Raw genomic sequence first — 18597 nt, forward strand, 5'->3', positions numbered from 1 at the left:
AAATAGCTACAGATGTGCCTTCATTCTGACACCATCCCCAAAAACAACGATTCCTATATTTATTAAATATCCGATAACAGCTACATAACTGATGAAAATAAGTACCAAAGAAATTACAAGAATATATATTCAAAGAACACTTCTTTGGCATAAAGCAATCTACAGACAGACTGGATGCATCAGCCTGTTGTGTGCCTATTTTTATTGTATTGTACAGTAAGTAGATTTAATTACCTGGTTTATGAGTGTGGTCAGCATGCTGTCTCTCCATGTAGTACCATTGCGTGTTGCACATGTAGTGAGTAGTTCGCATACCTTGTACACCATCTGTGGCTGAACGTCTAGCTGACTTAAACATCCCTCCAATACACGTTCTGTGAATTTATCTGGGGGAAAAAATAAATTATAGCTTTACAGATTAAAACAATTGGACATTAAAAATATTAAAACAGGGCCCCTCACAGTTCAGGTACAAAAAAAGTTCCCTTGATCATCATCATCCTCTTATCACCACCAACACCATCCTCAATTATCATCATTAAAGTTAAGTTTACTATATAACACAGACCCGTATTATTTTTATTCAGAACAGACATTAATCAGGACCCTAACCTATGACCCGCACAACTATAACTAACCCCCCCCCCTTTTATTATTAAAGAGCAATATTTAACAGTAAGTATGGATTACTGTATACACAAGATGGACGACAATGACAAAATACAACAAAGATAAGATGGAAGAGAAAAACATTATGACAGGAAATTATATCAACACAAAGGTGAACAAGAATATTGAGATCTTAGTACATGAGCAATAAAAATGGAGGACAAGGACAATAAGGTGGAGAACAAAAAACAAAGATGGAAAACAAGGACAAAAAAGTTGAGAATGACGACAATAGGTGGAAAACAGGGTAAGTAAAAATAACAAGAAGAGCAAATAGGAAAAGAACAATGACAACAAACTAAAGAGCAAGAAAAATAAGAAAAACAGGAAAATTAGATGAGGACAAAACAGTAAGAACATCATAAGAGCATAAGGAGTCTGCAATAGGCCGGTTGGCCTGTGCATGGCAGCTCCTGTCGAGTTACTACCCCACTCTATCATCCATGAATCTATCTAGACTCCTTTTAAAACTTTCCAGCATTCCAGCACTTACTACAAAGTTGCTAAGCTTGTTTCACTCATCTACCACCCTATTTGTGAACCAGTTCCTTCTTATCGCCCTCCTAAACCTAAACTTATCCAACTTAAATCCATTGCTACGAGTCCTTTCCTGCTCGGCTATTATAAGAACTTTATCTATATCTCCTTTATTGAATCCTTTCACCCACTTAAATATTTCTGTCATATCTCCCCGCACTCTTCGTCTTTCTAGGGAATGCAAGTTTAGTTTCTTTAACCTATCATGTTATGGAAGGTTTCCAAGTCCCGGAATCATTTTCGTCATTCTTCTGTGCACCGACTCCAGTGAATTGATATCCATTCTATAAGGGCACCAGAACTGAACAGCATAATCGAGGTGCAGCCTGACTAGCGCAAGATATAGTTGCAATATGACCTCTAAACTCTTATAACTTACACTTCTAGATATAAAATCTAATACTCTGGAGGACAAACATAATAAGGTGAGAGAAAACGGGTACAATAACACTGTCTGCATACTGGCACTTACAAATTTTTCTGACCTGTAAAACTGTTGAACACTTTTTTTAAACCAGTAACCATAAGTGCTTGTGTACTTACTGAGAGTCTCCTTACTGAGGGGCTCATCATCCATTTCTTTCTGAGGTACAGGTGGGGGCTTGGTGACTACACTGAGTTGCTGTCCACTACTACTGGTGCCAGACACCTGTACGTTCTCTCCCAGGGACATGGCAATAGCCTGCAGCATCTGGTCCTCCTCGGTGAGTTCCATGTCTCCACTTCCTCCGACCTTAGATATATAAAGTAGTGTCATTATGTACAGTAAATGAACTTCTTCAAAAATCTAAAATGAATATTCTAGAAATAATCTATTTTACCTTAAACAAAACAAGTTATAAATACTCATCTTTGTTTTTAAGAACATCATATGTAAAAGATAACTGACATACTGTACCCTGTAATTTTGATTCAGGGGAGTTTACCATCAAGGGATGTATATAGGTGGCTGAGAATACCCGTGTCAATTACATTTCACTGTCCTTGACTCCACAGTTTTATACATATTTGGAAGATGTCACAACAATATCACATGAGAGGTTTAAGGTAAAAATAATTTAGACAGGTGAATAAAAATAAAATAAAATAAATTAATCAATGAAACCAGGAGAGAGAATGTGGCCGACAGATTTAAAGAAACATATAATGGGCTCATGAATATGAACATGGATGGAAGCAGTTTAAAGTGCTATCATAAAAAGTGCAGCTGATGTGAGGATAAAATAAGGGGGTTGGGGGGGTGAAGGAGGTGGAGGTATTAAAAGACAAATGATATTTAAAGAAGGGGGGAGTACAGCATGTTTCTGCATTATCGTAAGAAAGAGTTTCCAATGTAAATCGGCAGAAGAGCAGTTTTAATACTTACACCAGCAACTTGGTCCATGAGTGGGTTCATTAGTAAGAACTCTGTGGCCTGTTGAAGTGTGTGGGTCTGTGTAATAGCTTCCATACAACGTTCCCTTGCAAAACCCATGTCCATCAGTGACTGCAGGTGCTGCTGGTTCACCTCCACATCAGCTGAAGGGGGTTGACTGGTGGTCTCTGCAGGGGCTGGAGTTGAAGCTGGTACAGCTGATGGTGTGGCAGTGGTAGCAGTAGTTGTAGTAGTGGTGGTGGTTGTGGTACTGCTAGTGTTTGTATTGGCAGTAGTGGTGGTGGTGGTGGTGGTGGTTGTTGTAACTGCAGTAGTAGATGTGCTCTCTTTCTCCTTAGCTAAACGTTCAAGTATGATTGCTTCACCCTTGACGATGGAGCAAAGGATGACCAAAACAGATTCAGATATGCGAACGCCATAAGACTTCAGTGGCTTCTTGTTCCACAGTTTCATGACAGCATCAAATGCAACCTGAACAAAAGAAAGATTTATTTTTAATAAAAACCATTACCTCAGTTGCAGTTAAATCTATTCCAAAACATGTTATGTGCACATTGTACTGAAAATGAATAGATATTAATAAACTGGCAAGAATTTTTATTAATAAATACAGTACAACTACCTATCTATACCAGTGGTTCTTAACCTTTTTCCAGTCACGGACCCCTTTGGGAACCTGGTGAAAGCTATGGACCCCCTCCCTAGAAAAATGCACATAAGCACAACTTTGCATGCAATGAATATATTTTATTTTATTGAAAATTCATTGCCTCATACAGTGTCTGACATACACAAAGTATGAATAAAGTAAATCTTAAAGAATTATGTTTCACACTTTATGCAAAAATTAATGGCCACTCCATACAAAAATGAAATACAATCATCTTGTGCAAATTAAACAAAACAAAACTTTAATTCTGTTGTTGTTGTTTGGCTTGAAGATAAATGTTAAATTTTTATCTGACCTTCACGGACCCCCTGAAGCCCATCCATGGACCCCAGGTTTAAGAACCCCTGATCTATACTGTACATGACAATGCTTAAAATTTCCACTCTTGCAATTAAATAATTATTTATTAGACATACCTTCTGTATATGAATTAAAAATTTAAGGGGGCTGAATGGCTGGTACCCAGGTTGTGAGGACTTGGCAGGAAGAGAGTTGGGGGAGTCCAACATAGTGCGAGGGTTGACTAATCGCTCCAACAAGAATAGCCATGTGTCCAAGAATTCTCCAGTACCTTCTGGTAATTCCCCAGAATCTAATCCATCTTGCCCTTGCACAGTACCCCCTGCGGTGATGGCCCACTCGAATGTGTCAAAGAAAGCTGAAAATATAGAGAATGAATATTAAACCATCAAGTTTTGCAGCATGCTGGTTTATCACATTTATGAATCACCTTCCCTCAAAGAAATGACCGAGAGTTTTAGAATTTTGAAGAAGGAGAGTATTCCTGATAATTTTTCTTCTAATCATTGTCACTAACAAGAAAGGAAAAAATAAATTAAAAAAGGCAACTAGAAGGCACGAGAGGCCATAATGAAGTTAAGAGTGAAGTGATTGCCTGCTCCAGGGACATAATGCACTAACAATCTCACATTCAGTCCACAGACAGAAGGTTTTTTATAAGTTGTAGTTCTCCTCACTATCAATACCTGAATGTAAGATAAACTATTATGCAACCTTTCTGCTACTGTAAAAGATTTGAAATAAGAGCTAATATCACGAGTGAATTTGGTAATATAAAAATCTGGGCTACTTAAATTGTTTGACAGCGAGATTCTCAAACACTATGCAAAGTGCTGGACAGCCGAAATTATTAATTAGATAAGCTAAGCCGCTAAGAAGTACTGTACAGTAACGGTTCACACAAGGAGTTTCTCTTTGCCACGATGGAGATAATCATCCAGTTTGGAGCATCAGTTCAGAGCTTAAGCAAGCCCTAAATACTGGCCAGTCTATTCAAGAAATAATAATATGGCATGATCAGGAGGACTTTTACACAACTTGCACTCCTAACCAAATGTAATAAATCAGATCTGGCTAAAACTATGAACTAGGGTAACAATATGAGGAGGCATACCTTCAAGACCTTGGGAAGACACAAAGTACTGGAGCATCAGATGGTAGGGCATCTTTTTATCATCAAAAAGCATGGGATTGGTAAACCTAACAGAGCAGATTAGGAAAGTAAGACGAAACTTGGGTACAGGAGAAGATGGTGGAGGGGTCCATGAGAGTCCTGCATTAAGGAGTTGTGCCAAAGCAGATGCCACTGCCCTTGCTGATGCAGATGGTGGAGTGATTGGAGTTGCCACTTGTTGACCTCTTCGCTGTCTTAGTGGTGACCCCACACACAGCTAAAGAGGCATTACAAATATATATGATAAATGTACAGTATTTTCATTAATATAATAGATAGTGGATGTGAAATATTAAATCTTTTTCTTGAGAAAAAAGTCAAAATATGACATATGGAAGATTATGAAATCTCATTAATCCAGGGATAACATGGCGGGATTACAAACCTCAAAATAATTAATATACAGTATTCCGCTTTTACATGGGATGATTTATTTTATCTTCTTTTTGAAAATACATTCAGTTTATTCACATACCTTAACCAACAAGCCAAAGAGTTCAGCTAAAGCCTTCCCTAATCTAGAAGCTGATGACAAGAGTGGTTTAATGAGCTTCATCTGGTGTTGCGTTGCTGCTGACTGTTGTCGTGTCGGGCTTTCAGTGCTAGTGTCATCAGCTGTCGGTGTGCTGCCTCCTGCTGGTGCCATAACGTCCGTTTCTGTCACTTCCATTGCAACGGCTTCACTTCGGCTTCCATCCTCACACTGAAATTAGAAATTAATGAAACTTGTATTTTGAGATACTGTACATGAAAATTATTAAATATATAGGAACATACTCTGTAGCTATGACTTCAGATCTGTGGAGAGATGAAAAAATAAATAAATAAATAAATAAATAAATAATATATATATATATATATATATATATATATATATATATATATATATATATATATATATATATATATATATATATATATATATATATATATATCAATAACAGTAACTTACTTTCAGGTCTGTAGGAAGAAGTTTGTCAGTATCTTCCTTGCCAAAGAGACAACCGGCAGGTAGAGCATCATCTGAACACAGTGCCAATAAGACTGTACTCTCCCACACCAGGGAAGTATACAGCTGTGTGAGACCTGCCAGCACTCTCAATCCCAAGTCTGTTCCCCACTGATTGATAGACACCTGCCTTATCTCTGTTTGTCCTGTGCGGCATACATGGACTAGCATCATAATGTATGCGTGGACAGCACTCAAGGTATGTAAAAGAGGTGTGGCTTGTGGAGATGCTGTGGCCTCTCCAGGAGTTGGCGCAGAAGCTAATTCACGCAATAAAACAGATCCTCCTGGGGAGGGTAAAGGTTGATGTAATGGAGCCAGGGCTTCTAATTTCTCATTCAGGCACTGAAGTCCTCTCTGGAGAACTCCACTTTCATGGGCAAGATTCTGAAAATGAAGAAAAAATAAAATAATACAGTACAAGAAAATTTTCATAAAATTGAATCTTAAGCCAGTACCTTAGGAAACAATAACTAATACCTCAAATCGAATCTTATACCGCCTTATCACAATATAATTTCTACACACAAACAGAATAACCAAAATGTTTTCTTACCAATATGGATTTGCAGACAGATGCAACTGACTGGCAAGCCTGAGAAACTGGGAAGTCTATTGGAAGATTTGGCAATCCCAAAATGCCCAATAAAGGAACGAGGCCTTTCTGGGAGACAAATTCCTTGCAATGGTCATCAGTTGAGTTGTTGCTGAGGATGGCATCAACAAACTTCATGACATTAAGTACATAGTCAACCAACGGTACAGGCCGCTTTTCGCCTGGTGTAGTGTCTGTAGGGGGAACGTCTTCTCGCTGTCCTGCAGAAACAGACGGTCCAGTAACACCTGCATCTCTTTCTTCTTCCTCTTCTTCCTCCTCGTCACTTGAATTGTCATTTGTTCTGAGAATAAATGATGATGTAATTTCACTTAAGAAAAAATGTATACTGTACAATGTGCCATGCTTTGTCCATTCACAATAAAGATTAACCACATAAGTTAAGCTACTTATAAAAATTAAACAAGTGAAAATTAAGATGATGTGGGCTGAAGTGTTTTACTCTTAGTATAATGAAGTACACTTGAGAAGAATTTGAAAACCTGAATTGGAGAAGGGGTCCCCCAACACCTTACACAGGATGCTACACCACTACACCCTGGTTATGTGAGCACCCACAGTGAAGTATCATCAGTTAAATTAAAGATCTTCCAAAACTATCATGTATCGTGCCTTATAAATTTCAGAAATACGATCACTTAGTTGTGTCTTGTCAATTATTCTGCTAGTAGAACTCATACTCACCTAGATACTGGAGCAGGTGATGCTTCATGCTTGGGTGGTGTCTTCCAGCAGATATAATGAGTGTCACTACCCAAAAGGCAGACCTCTTCCAGTAACTGTACATAAGATAACACACATCACTAAGAATGTATTGAAAGCTTCTAATGTTTCTTTAATTAAATCAACTTCATAATCAAAATAAATAAATGATATTAAGTAGACTACCTATAGTAAACAAATGGAAATTATTCATTAGCAGCAATCTAAGCTGCAGTCATTATTGTCTTGTTCTTATCTCTGGGATCATTTCTCACAACCTCTCCCCGGACATTCTTGGACTATCTCTCCCCTCTACATGTAAATTCATGCACATCTTTGCCCAGTTGATCTCCAGTAGTCTCTCCACATGCCCAAGCTACCTCAGCCTACCTCTACACAAAGCTTCATCAATACTGTCAATGCTCAGCCACCCTCTAACTATGAAGGTTTCCAATCTCTTAATGTCCATCTCACTGATTCACTACTCAAATTCCTGAAAATGAAATAATGTGCCAACAGGATTATTAATTTTCAATATAATTCATCTTAAATATCTGAAAATCACTTCAAACTTAATGATAGTACCCGATATAGTGTTCAATTCATTTAATCCCATTACACAAGTGAAAACCTATAAAACAGCTTGAATATTTCTTCAGACAATACACATACACCCCAATAAAACCTCACTGCTCCAATTTCAATGCTTTTCACAACCTTGTTAACATCTTAGGATTAAGAAAAGTATGGCAGTATATAGGTGAAAACCCCAATCTGCCCACCCCTCTCCCCCCGCACATCCAATGAAGGCATAATGTTTTTCTTAATACATACTGTATTCATAATTCTAGCTACTTACCTTGACTATAGCCTTCATGGCCTGGGCCTTGAGACTTGGTTGGTGTCTCATTAATTCGTCCATCGCATTGCCCAAGTTGGATGCTGTATCTCCCATGGGGTCTGAGGAACGACGCCGTCTCATTGCCGGTAAATAGTCGGGGGAGAGAAGCACCTTGAAGAGTCGCTCAAATGGCTTACAAGCCACAAAAGCAGCAAGACCCCGTGAGTTGAGGCACAGTGCACTGAAGACATTTGGGAGAGAACCTAACACTTCTCTGGTGGCTGGTACCTAGAAAAATTGAATTAAATCTTGCATTAAAAACTACATTCTATACCGTACCTTTATTATGAGTCACAGGTTGTATGAGAAGAAAGAAGTTGTGTAATTATCCCAAGGCAGTCACTCACAAAAAACCAATCTTTACTGGGGGGGGGGGGATTTCAGGATGAACACTGCAACTCCTGTTATCTTGGTAGGGTTGTCAAAATCTTTCGTCTGTTGTCATGTAATTTTTTTCTACACAACTTTGTAAGGATATTTTTCTTTTTGAGCGACTGTACATAATTATCTCTTAAAAACCTATTTCCTAAATGGTGCTTCTACCAAAAAGACCAAAAATAAGCTCACATATTCTTCTTCCATTTCTTATCAACAATATACCTGTACAGTGAATCCTCTATTTAAAGGACTACAGTATGTGGAGAAAAAAGTCCATTATACCGAGGGTTTGTTAGACGTGAATCCCCCCTCGTCTAATGGTGAGAGAAGTCTGTTATATAGGTGTCACTGCACTTGTATATACATGTTAGTGAAACTGACGTGTCTCTTCATGATTAACAAACTAAATCTGTGTACAAAATTGGACATGTTTCACACTCACTTTTTTGATGGGTATATGACCTACATTCATTCCTAGAACTCTATTTTTCTTCTAAATTTCATTCACTGTTACAATTAAATCTCCTCGCCATTTTCACTCTTAAAAAGCAGAAGCTTTCAAATAATTATTCAAGTCTTCCCACAACCATTCTTTCCTTCTCCCCTTTTCTCACTCCCTGGGGGCATACATACAAACAATATACCACTTCTCACACACCACATTGCCCAATTCATAAAATTCCATGAATTCCATAAACACAAAAAAATCTTGAGATTCACAAGGGAAGTCAGACACGTCTCACAAAAGGCCAGTAAAAGCCCTAGACATCAATAATATAAATGCATTAATATCAATATAATGCATTTGTACAAATTAATACTTACATCTTTCACCAAGAGTGCATGGAGCACAACATCAGTTAGTCCATTATCTTGAAGTGATGACAACAAGGACGGCTCTCCAAACACATACACAGTGACTACATCTGTTGCTAGCAAAAATAGTGAAGCGCCATAATATTCAGCATTACTGATTATATGCTTAAGGGATGAAGGGAGGGATCCTTCCATTAAGTGACGCATGCTTTCACTAAAACCAGGCTCTTGGATAGCTTTCTTTAAAAAGTTGAGCATTGACTTCACAAGAGCAGCTCTTTGTGGTAAGCAGGATAAACCAGTCTTTGCTTCACTATAGTCTGGCTGCGATGAAGAATTTGGAACCTCCATTGCTGCCGAAGTGCTGGGCCGAGTAGTGTTGAAAGACGACTGACTGAGGGTAATTTCTAATTCATTAGAGGTATCAGAAACAGGAGCAGGAGTTGTGTCCATGGGTGAATGTGTAGCAGTGTCAGGCACTTCTGTAGATTCTGTCGTGCCTTCTGGTTCTTCCACAGCAACAGCTGCTGCCTGGTCTGCCTCAACTGGAGCACTGGCACTTTCACTCTCTGCTAAAGGTGCTGGCAAACATATTACAAATGGTTGCTCCCTCCGACATTCATCTACTTCAACCTGAGGAAAGAAAAGCAAACAGTAAGATTATAACTCAACACAGTTTTATTATTTTTTGTGACAAACATTTTCAATGTCTGGTATTCTTCAAGTACAGAAAATTCCTAGTTTTCCTTCATTCAGTGCCTGATATTTTACTTATTCTTTTATTGAAGTTTCACGTTTTTGTATATCTTCTTAACTTTCATTCCTCTCACACTGTCTTATTCATGTGTACCCAACTGGTAATATTAACAAACACATAATGCATCAGCATTAAAAAAACAAAATATTTGTTAAGAATTAGATGATTTTCTGGTAAATTTGAAAAAATAAAAAACCTTACCTCTAATCTCCTGATGAAGGCTGTGAGTCCTCCATGTGTTTGGAAGGCATGCATATCTAGATTTGTTATAAGGTCAATTACTCTCACTGCTCTGGTCACAAACTGTAAAAAAAAAAAAATAATTCTTACAAAAACACTCATGGATACTGCTGCTGTAGAAGAAAAATAATAATAAAGTGACATCTAATAAAACATGCTGAGTAAATACCAAAATATGCCCTACTTTAGACCAGACGAACATTGTTTATAAAGACCTGGTTATGTTTTCCATTATTTATACAATGTACATAATTCATCCAATGACTGGCATATGTCTCCTTAACACGAACCAATTTTTGTACATACAGGTATGTTTAAAGGTCATCTGGAACAAATTTGGATTGACACTTGATTTCCAAGCTCAGACACAATATAAACATCTCTACATACATTCACAGATTCCCATATAACTGACTTTTCTCTCCATATACAGTGGGGTATGCTATAACGAACGGATCCTACTACGAATATTCCTATAACGAACGGTTTTACCTATAAATTTGAGAATGCTATAACGAACGAAACTCCTACAACGAACATTATTTAAAATTTTTTTTCTAATTTATTGTTTTTTTATTACAAATATTAATGATATTCTTTATTTCAGGGGTTTAGATGCATATTTATGCATTTTTTACAATTTTTACAATTTTATATTATATATTTCAGTGTTAAGTGGTTGTATTTGGGGGCCTGGAACGGATTAATCCTATAACGAACAAGGTTCTAGAACCAATTAGATTCGTTATAGCATACCCCACTGTACAGTAATCCGTTAGATGGAGGTTTCACATCTAACGGACCCTTGACAAAACGGACTTTCTCCTCCAAATAATTCATTAAATAGAGGTTTTACTGTATGCTGCATTTGAATCCTTAATATGACCACTTAACCCATCCACCACAGCCTGTTACACACTATTCTTAAAACTGCTGACAGCCAGCCTGTCTCATCTTCCTAGCTTTCAATCTTTTTTCCTTTTTTTTTAGCCTATGACTTTTTTTCATTCCTCATCTTTCCCAACAGGATAACTTTCCCCTTTTTCATCAAAGACTTTCACAACATTTTTACAAGGGGATACTATCAGGGACAGTCTTAGTATATTATCTCAACTCTTTCTGTTGTTTTTGATGCCTTCTATACATATACACACGAAATCTAGCAACTCCATTTACTTTAATCGTGACCCTCAAAAGTTATTACACAAATGGATGAAAATTACCGTGATGTGATCTGGTTCGGTGCCCTTCCAGTTGACAACAGAGATGAGGGACTCCATCATGCCACACGACACAAGGGCCTCCCCTCCTGCTTCATAACTGGCAAGGTGGTACAGGAACGAGAAGAGAGCAGTGGCGAGCGGTGCAGGGAAAGGATTAGGCACCAGAGGGGACGTGGCTGTCAAATTGGCAATACATGATCTGACCAGTACAGGCAGGAACCCATGGTAGGATGAGGCACCAGTTACATCTATAATAGTGTTCAACCTGAAACAGAAACAAGTTAAAATGGTACAGAGAACAAATTCATAAACCCATGTTGGAGCATAAGACATGATTATCTTGCTTGTAGAAAATTTACAAGCTTCAAACAATAATTACCCATAATAGTGATACTGTACCTACTTTAAGGACCACATTCAAAACTCTATGACAACATTTAAAGCAAAAGCATGCAAGTATGATGTGTACTTGAACACCAAACAATCTTACCATAAGGTAAGAGTAATATCACTTGTACAAAACATTCAACAATCAGCCAAATTGTCTTACACAGTATGTATAAAAATACACACTTCTTTTTCCCACCTTCCAATTTGCAGAAAATCAGCCACATGTCTAACATCTGTATGACTTAACAACAGTTGTGGAAGTTCATACTCCCCATAAAAAATCTGCAAATATTTTAATTCTCCTTCTTCATTACTGCACAAAATAACACCAATCCCTTCACTTGCTACATTGTAAATTTGAAATATTTTGTTTGTTGAACTTATTCCTTTTAAATTACATTTTGTTTTAGAAAATGGTAATAAAGAAACATGCTGTCTTACAGTAAACAATACTAAGCTAGACACTTATATCGAGAGAAGGTTTTCCAGGAATTCTGGCAGTCTAACATAAAAGACAATGATTATTAATTTTGGAAATGATGGGAATCTACACAAAAAAAGGAACAGGAGTGCTCACTTTGGGAAACTGGGCATACGGTCCAGGTGTATTATCGATGTGAGGGTACGAAGAGTGGCAGCCTTGATCTCCGTGAGTTTAGTGTCATTCAACTCCAGCACCTCTACAAACTCATCAAGAAGCCCAGAATACAGAACTGTATTGGCATTATCCTGAAAAAATAAAATAAAAATTTAAAAAGTGTAATGAATAAAACTTGTCAAGGCAAAATAAAAACAATATTCAGATACTGGTTATTTCAGGTAGACCATGAACTTAGAATCATGGTTATCAAATTTGCGCAGTGTTAGTCATCATATAATAATGTGGAGCATTGTCGAAAGGTTTCCCACACACAAATAAGAAAACCCCTGAGGTGGCTCTTTGTAGATGAATACACACCTGCAGTGCATTGCAATACACTAGTACAGACAGAGCCTGTAGTCTGGCTTGGACACACTGCAGTCGGGTTTCAAATGACCCAAAACTATGGGCTAATCTGATATGAGTAAACAGAACCATCTGAAAAATAAAAGATAAAAATTATTGGTTTCATCACAAATAGTCAATTTCTAAATAAATTCATCAAATAATAACATTTACCATATCATAGGGAAGCGGTGGAGTAATGGAAGCTGTTTGCCAACTTCAGTACTGTACAGTACTTATATTTACCCCCCCGCCCCCTCTCCTCAAAGTGATCATGATATTTTCAAGTTTGACCAAAATATATGATTACAAGGAAATAAAATTAAAATTAGTCAAGCCTGGGTCCCTCTGGAAGCTCCCATGAGAGAGAATGGTCATGATCATTGTCCCTTAGCTGCACTGTACTACTTCTAACTTTCTTTGCCATGATCTAACCCCTACTACTTCACATCATTCAAATCCTTACTACCTTCACTGCTGTCCCAAAAATCTTCTATTAATTTCCCTAACAAGTATCTCAACTCCATTTGCTACAGTAATATACAAACTTAAAATAGCTCAATCAAAAACAAATGCTGATTTTCTAAAACTGTCATATCTCAGTCCTATCTTTACATCCACAGTAGATAAATTTGCCTACCATACCATAACCTTCTCCCTATGAGAATCTACTCCCCCCAGCTACACCCACTTTTTTATTACCATCCAAAATACGATAACTGATAAAAGCCACAATCAAGGGCAGCTTATCCTGGAGGTCAATGGTGTCAGTTTAAAAAAAAAAAAAAAAATATGTCATATGGTTTACAGCATGGGATTAACTTAAAACTACACAAGTATCCAGACTTGGGATTCTCACTAACCTGTTTCTCAATAGGCACTTTGTACACCTGCAAAAGCTCCTCCATAACCTGTGCTGGCGACTTGTTGATATTCTGCATGTTATCTATGTGAATCGTAATTATAGAGCTGTTGCTTCTATTGGTGTTGCTGCTGCCACTACTACTTGCTCCTTCTCCAGGCTGCGGCTGCGGCTGCTGTTGTTGCTGATGCTCACCATAAAACTCATAATGGAGTGTAGTAGCATTTTCTGGAAAAGCCTGAAGTGAGAAGAAAACAAATTATATAAATTGAAAAAAAGAAAGAAAGTATTGCTCAACAATATATGCTTCATACCGATGCCCCTGGTCTGGTCTGCATCCACACTAGGGAACACAAGTGAGTGCCAAAGAGCTAACAAAAAGGTGTGAAAAGCATACTGGAACACATAGTACATGTATTTGAGAATATTTGGAGTTGAAAATTAAATCATTCACCTGGGAAATCAGCATTTGCTAGGGATGACTGTACAGTACACAATAAACCCCCAATTTACATGGCTGGCTTCCTAGATAACACCATGCAAAATGAATCCACATAAAAGATATATTTTGGGCCTATGGGAAATAGGAGGTTAGGTTCCAATTTATATTAGTTCCTCATGACTAGCCACAAGAAAGGTAGTGTATTTATCAACAGGTCAGTAAAAACATAACCCACTAAGGATGAACATTCATCTAATTCTCTTCTAAAGATATTTTCCTCAGGCTTTCAGTGCACTCTCCAAGAAAAACCTTTCCATTTACTGTATACCAAATTTGGTAATTTAAAAACAAGGATAAAAAATAAAAGTAATGTGTGCAGACCTAACATGCAGGTGGTGAACAATACAATAAATGGCAACTGCTGAAATTTACCTCCCACCGAGTCACACTAAAGAAAACACTTGTTTGAAAAATAAGAAAAAGAATGCACATCTCGCTTTTCTAAGCAAAACTTTCAAACAATACCACCGGGATACACATGAAAATGAAGAATTTCCATGTGGCAAGAAAAAGTCAATCCTCCATAATTCAGCTCTCTTACAGTTTGGTTTGATCTATTGTTGTAGCATTGTATACAGTACTGTGCAGTTGATACAACACCGAGTAAGTTTCAGCAAAGACAAACGCCAACTTCACTGCTTCTTGCCACATTTAGTTGTTTATATACCTTAAAACATTTTTGGATTACACCTTAATTTTCTTGGGTATCCTTTACAATTGCTGCTAAAAACCTACCAGTGATTAGTGTAAACACAAGTTTTTGAGTTACAGAGGTGCACATTACTATGTGTGGAGGTAGTAGCAGTCAAGCCACAAAAAGTTTTCTTATCAGCTGCCATGCTGACCAATCAAAGGTCAAGGAAACTTGCAGCTACTATGCATTTCACTGGAGTTTTTGCAAAATGTTCTAATTTTCCCCTCATTACTCTTCACTATGCACACAGTACTCATTAATGCTGAAAGTACTTGGGAGGGGGCAGGAAGGACATTAAGCAGGAATCAAACATTTAAGGCCCATTTGGCAATGGAGCTGTACTGTGTGAAGGGGAATTTATACCTTGCAAAATTCACAACTACCTGACAGTGTACAGTACTGTATAAGCAAAACCGTGTAAACTTAAGGTTCACGATATTATGAGGCACACCTACCAGAGCCACGCAAGGAACTTAAAAAATCATGGACCAGTAACAGGCAATAGTGCTTCATAACTCCATTTTCAGGAAGTTTTCATTGCCTAATGCTGCAGTCTTATCCGACTCATCTTACAATACTTTTGGATTACTCTCTTTATTTTTTAAGCTGTAATGGTAAGTTTACACACCCCAATATTTATTTTTCAAGTTTTAAGTTTTTCTAAGTTGCCCAGAACTTGATTTGTGTGATGGTATAACACCAACTCCCCACAGCTGATGCCAAAATTCTTAGAAATTGCAAGAGAATGAAACCTAGCTTCACTATATAATGATATAGTTTACTACAATGAGACATTCATCAGAGCATGCAAAAAAAAAAAAAAAATGGTCAAAAGAACAAAGAAATACAGTACTGTATGCAAAAATACCCAGAAATAAGTGACAGGGTAGTACACTCCAACTGATCTAAGCCCTCCCAACTTAAGAGGCAAGAAAGCACCACCCAGAAAGCTGCTAAGCACATGAGGATTAGTTCCACATGAATAACGCGGCAGGCAAGGGTATTCTTGTTGTGGCAGTCAATGGTGGCACCACAAAGGAGACCCAAGATGACTCTTTGACACACACACACTTGTAAGGCTAGCTTACTAGTCACTGGACAGTATGGGTAGTCTTCCACAAGCCATCTTGGACCAATATGGGACCTTTCACCTAGTGACCCTAAAACTGATAACGAGCTTCTCCCTAGGGGCAAGGTACCTGTACAAAATCATGCAAACTGGTACAGTATATGGTAACATAAGGCTTAGAAATCAAAATGTTTAAAAAAAGACCAACAACACTGTACCAATATAAATTTCAACTCAGGAACTAATTGCTTCAAAGACATGGAATCATTTAGTCAACTTACAGATAATGGAAGATTCTGGCAACATTGTGCAAGGCCAAAGCCATTGTCCTTGCCACCCCACGGCTCTGCTAGGTTTATGAGGCGCAATAAGAGTGCTTGACGTGGTGCTATTGCCAGCCGTGTAATAAAATTTGACCTGTAGAAAATGCAAAAAAATTATTTGTATACTACTGTACTATGAAATTACAGCCAAAATTAGATAAACTAATTTACGAAAAATACAGAACTGGAAAACAAGGTCATTATAAAAGCTTGTTGAATGAAGGGTCATTAGCTACTGACAAAGAAACAATCCTAACAGAATTATCAGAATATGTCACACACTATTAGTGACATGAGAATTGGGATGTGTAGACTAAATGGAGATAAAAGTCAACATGAAAAATTAACTTATCGAGTAAAGCTCATAGATGTGAAGTACTGTACTGTATTCAAGGAAAGCTGAATCACACTTATTCAATGTCCTACCTTATTTCAGTTAGAAAAGAAATATGGCTTGGAGAGAAAAGATCAAATGTGAACAGACAATGATTGGTCTCCATATCTTCTCACCTTTTACTGAACATGTACAGTAAGTTGAGAACAGCCAAGACAATTGTCATGGAGGTGGACGACAAAAGGGTAATGAGGTGCTCCACAGAGGAGTAAAGATGCCGAGAGAAGGAATGCTCCACCAGCAGTGTTGTGAAGTGTAGCACCCATTCCACCAGCTCCTCAACCTGTAACAAACGTAAAAAAAAATCAGGCTGAAGTTTCATTCCTAATTTGAAAGTATACAATCAATGATTAGTCATACTATAAATACTTACATTCAAATATGTTTAATATAATCAAAACTTGATCTAAGAGTACAATATACTTCCAAACTTATCCCAACCTAAACATTAAATATTAGGTGAAAATATCTAGTTATATAGACTCCCTGAACACTTTAGAGATTACATGGAATCTCTGGTTATACAAATTTGTAAAAAAAAAAATATTATATAAAGGCATCAAGTAAATGTTGTGTTCAGTGTGCACTTATTTTTCTTTTTGTGGACAAGCAGATTAAAAAATGGGGAGAAGAGAGCTATGGGTGTTCCTGGAGTACAGTATGTGGAGGTCAGAAAATATTCAAAGAAACGAGCATCAATATCAACACCACATAAAACTACTCACATGGCCATTTTCCTGTAGGTCGCAGGGCAACACCCATTTGTCTTCATCTTTCTCTGCTGCCTGCTCTAATATCGTATCAAATCTGGAAAAAAGTCAGGAGATCAACTTTGGTTCTAACATCGAGACTACAGAACCGACTGTATATCACATTTTATCCCGCTGGTATAGTATGTCCCTTGGTCTGTGGTGCATAGGCTGTTACCACATTGACCGATCTCTCCTCCATCTTCAAATTAACTTGTTTCTTCTCAACTTCCAAAACCATCCTTCACATCCTCCATAAGAACCACTAAGACCCAAACCAGGGTATAGACACTAGGTTTTTAAGACGGTAAATGTCTTGAGCAGGGAATACAGTACTTCCCCAACAATTAAGTCATTCACTCATCATATACGATACTGAATCATATAACTATCTAGATTAAAGATCATCAAACAATTCCACTTTTGTCTCTGGCTAAGATCAAGGGTCATAAATCTGTTACATAGCTAATTAACAATGTCTGATGAACAGTTCGGTTAAAAAAAAAAGAAAAAAAGGAAAGCCTACCTGTCAAGCACATCAATCCAGTGATACAATTCACATTTCCCGTAGCTCCAGGATTCCACACTTCGCAGAACTGGTAGAAGTTCCGCATTGCTACAGTTTTGTAATTTTTCTATTAACCAACCACAATCCCCAGGCTGAAAAGAGAAGATGGTAGCATGTCATAAATTTTGGCTGTACATTTCCCAATTTCACATACAAATCTAAAACTATAATCTGTGATGAGGTATAAGACAAGAACTAAACTGGATACTCACAACTTCTGAACTGCTTTTCTTTAATTTAGTTCTGTCGATCTTCATCTTGGCACAAGTGCCGGTTTATTCATTCCTTATCCACTGCTCATTCAGCCTGAAAAACATTTGTTAAATAACAAAATACTGCAGCTATACAAGTGAAGGTGTGAACTTTTTAATGCAGAAAATGGAAGACTGATCCTGAAATACCCTTTTATAATCGAGATAGCCGATCAAGCTAGAACCGTCAGCATATCCAGAGATCATAACCCAATTTGAGACTGGAATATAACAACTCAACAGACCATCCTTCATGCACAGTCCCAAAGGATAGCTAAGTATCCATTTGGTAAAACAGCACTGTACCCTAAAAAAGCAAAAAGGCTTAACAATATTACTCCAGTAAAAACATGAGATGCTGCTATCCATTCATTTGTTAACATCAAATATACTGTATACATACAACAGTGGTTTATCCTGTCAAATTTCCCCAGATCCAGCAT

The 18597-nt window shown here is 37.5% G+C and overlaps 1 protein-coding gene across 5 annotated transcripts in view; it reads right to left on the minus strand.

The window, feature by feature from the left end:
• The window catches only part of LOC121879133 (E3 ubiquitin-protein ligase HUWE1-like), a 62136-nt gene that overhangs the window by 37436 nt on the left and 6103 nt on the right, over positions 1-18597 (minus strand). For all 5 annotated transcript variants that reach the window (XM_042385729.1, XM_042385727.1, XM_042385728.1 and 2 more), the window contains exons 2-22: positions 18116-18209; positions 17862-17995; positions 17312-17393; positions 16703-16869; positions 16151-16286; positions 13606-13842; positions 12716-12835; positions 12335-12486; positions 11368-11632; positions 10106-10207; positions 9157-9780; positions 7912-8181; positions 7035-7129; positions 6291-6633; positions 5678-6121; positions 5201-5428; positions 4666-4942; positions 3668-3909; positions 2573-3052; positions 1750-1939; positions 235-386 (exon numbers count right to left, since the gene is read on the minus strand). In XM_042385729.1, the coding sequence (XP_042241663.1) occupies positions 235-386; positions 1750-1939; positions 2573-3052; positions 3668-3909; positions 4666-4942; positions 5201-5428; positions 5678-6121; positions 6291-6633; positions 7035-7129; positions 7912-8181; positions 9157-9780; positions 10106-10207; positions 11368-11632; positions 12335-12486; positions 12716-12835; positions 13606-13842; positions 16151-16286; positions 16703-16869; positions 17312-17393; positions 17862-17995; positions 18116-18160 (4785 nt within the window). In that variant the 5' untranslated portion in view covers positions 18161-18209. The remainder of the gene's footprint in view (positions 1-234; positions 387-1749; positions 1940-2572; positions 3053-3667; positions 3910-4665; positions 4943-5200; positions 5429-5677; positions 6122-6290; positions 6634-7034; positions 7130-7911; positions 8182-9156; positions 9781-10105; positions 10208-11367; positions 11633-12334; positions 12487-12715; positions 12836-13605; positions 13843-16150; positions 16287-16702; positions 16870-17311; positions 17394-17861; positions 17996-18115; positions 18210-18597) is intronic.

Source organism: Homarus americanus, unplaced genomic scaffold (assembly GCF_018991925.1).
Source record: "Homarus americanus isolate GMGI-L3 unplaced genomic scaffold, GMGI_Hamer_2.0 scaffold4060, whole genome shotgun sequence".
Classification (NCBI taxonomy): domain Eukaryota; kingdom Metazoa; phylum Arthropoda; class Malacostraca; order Decapoda; family Nephropidae; genus Homarus; species Homarus americanus.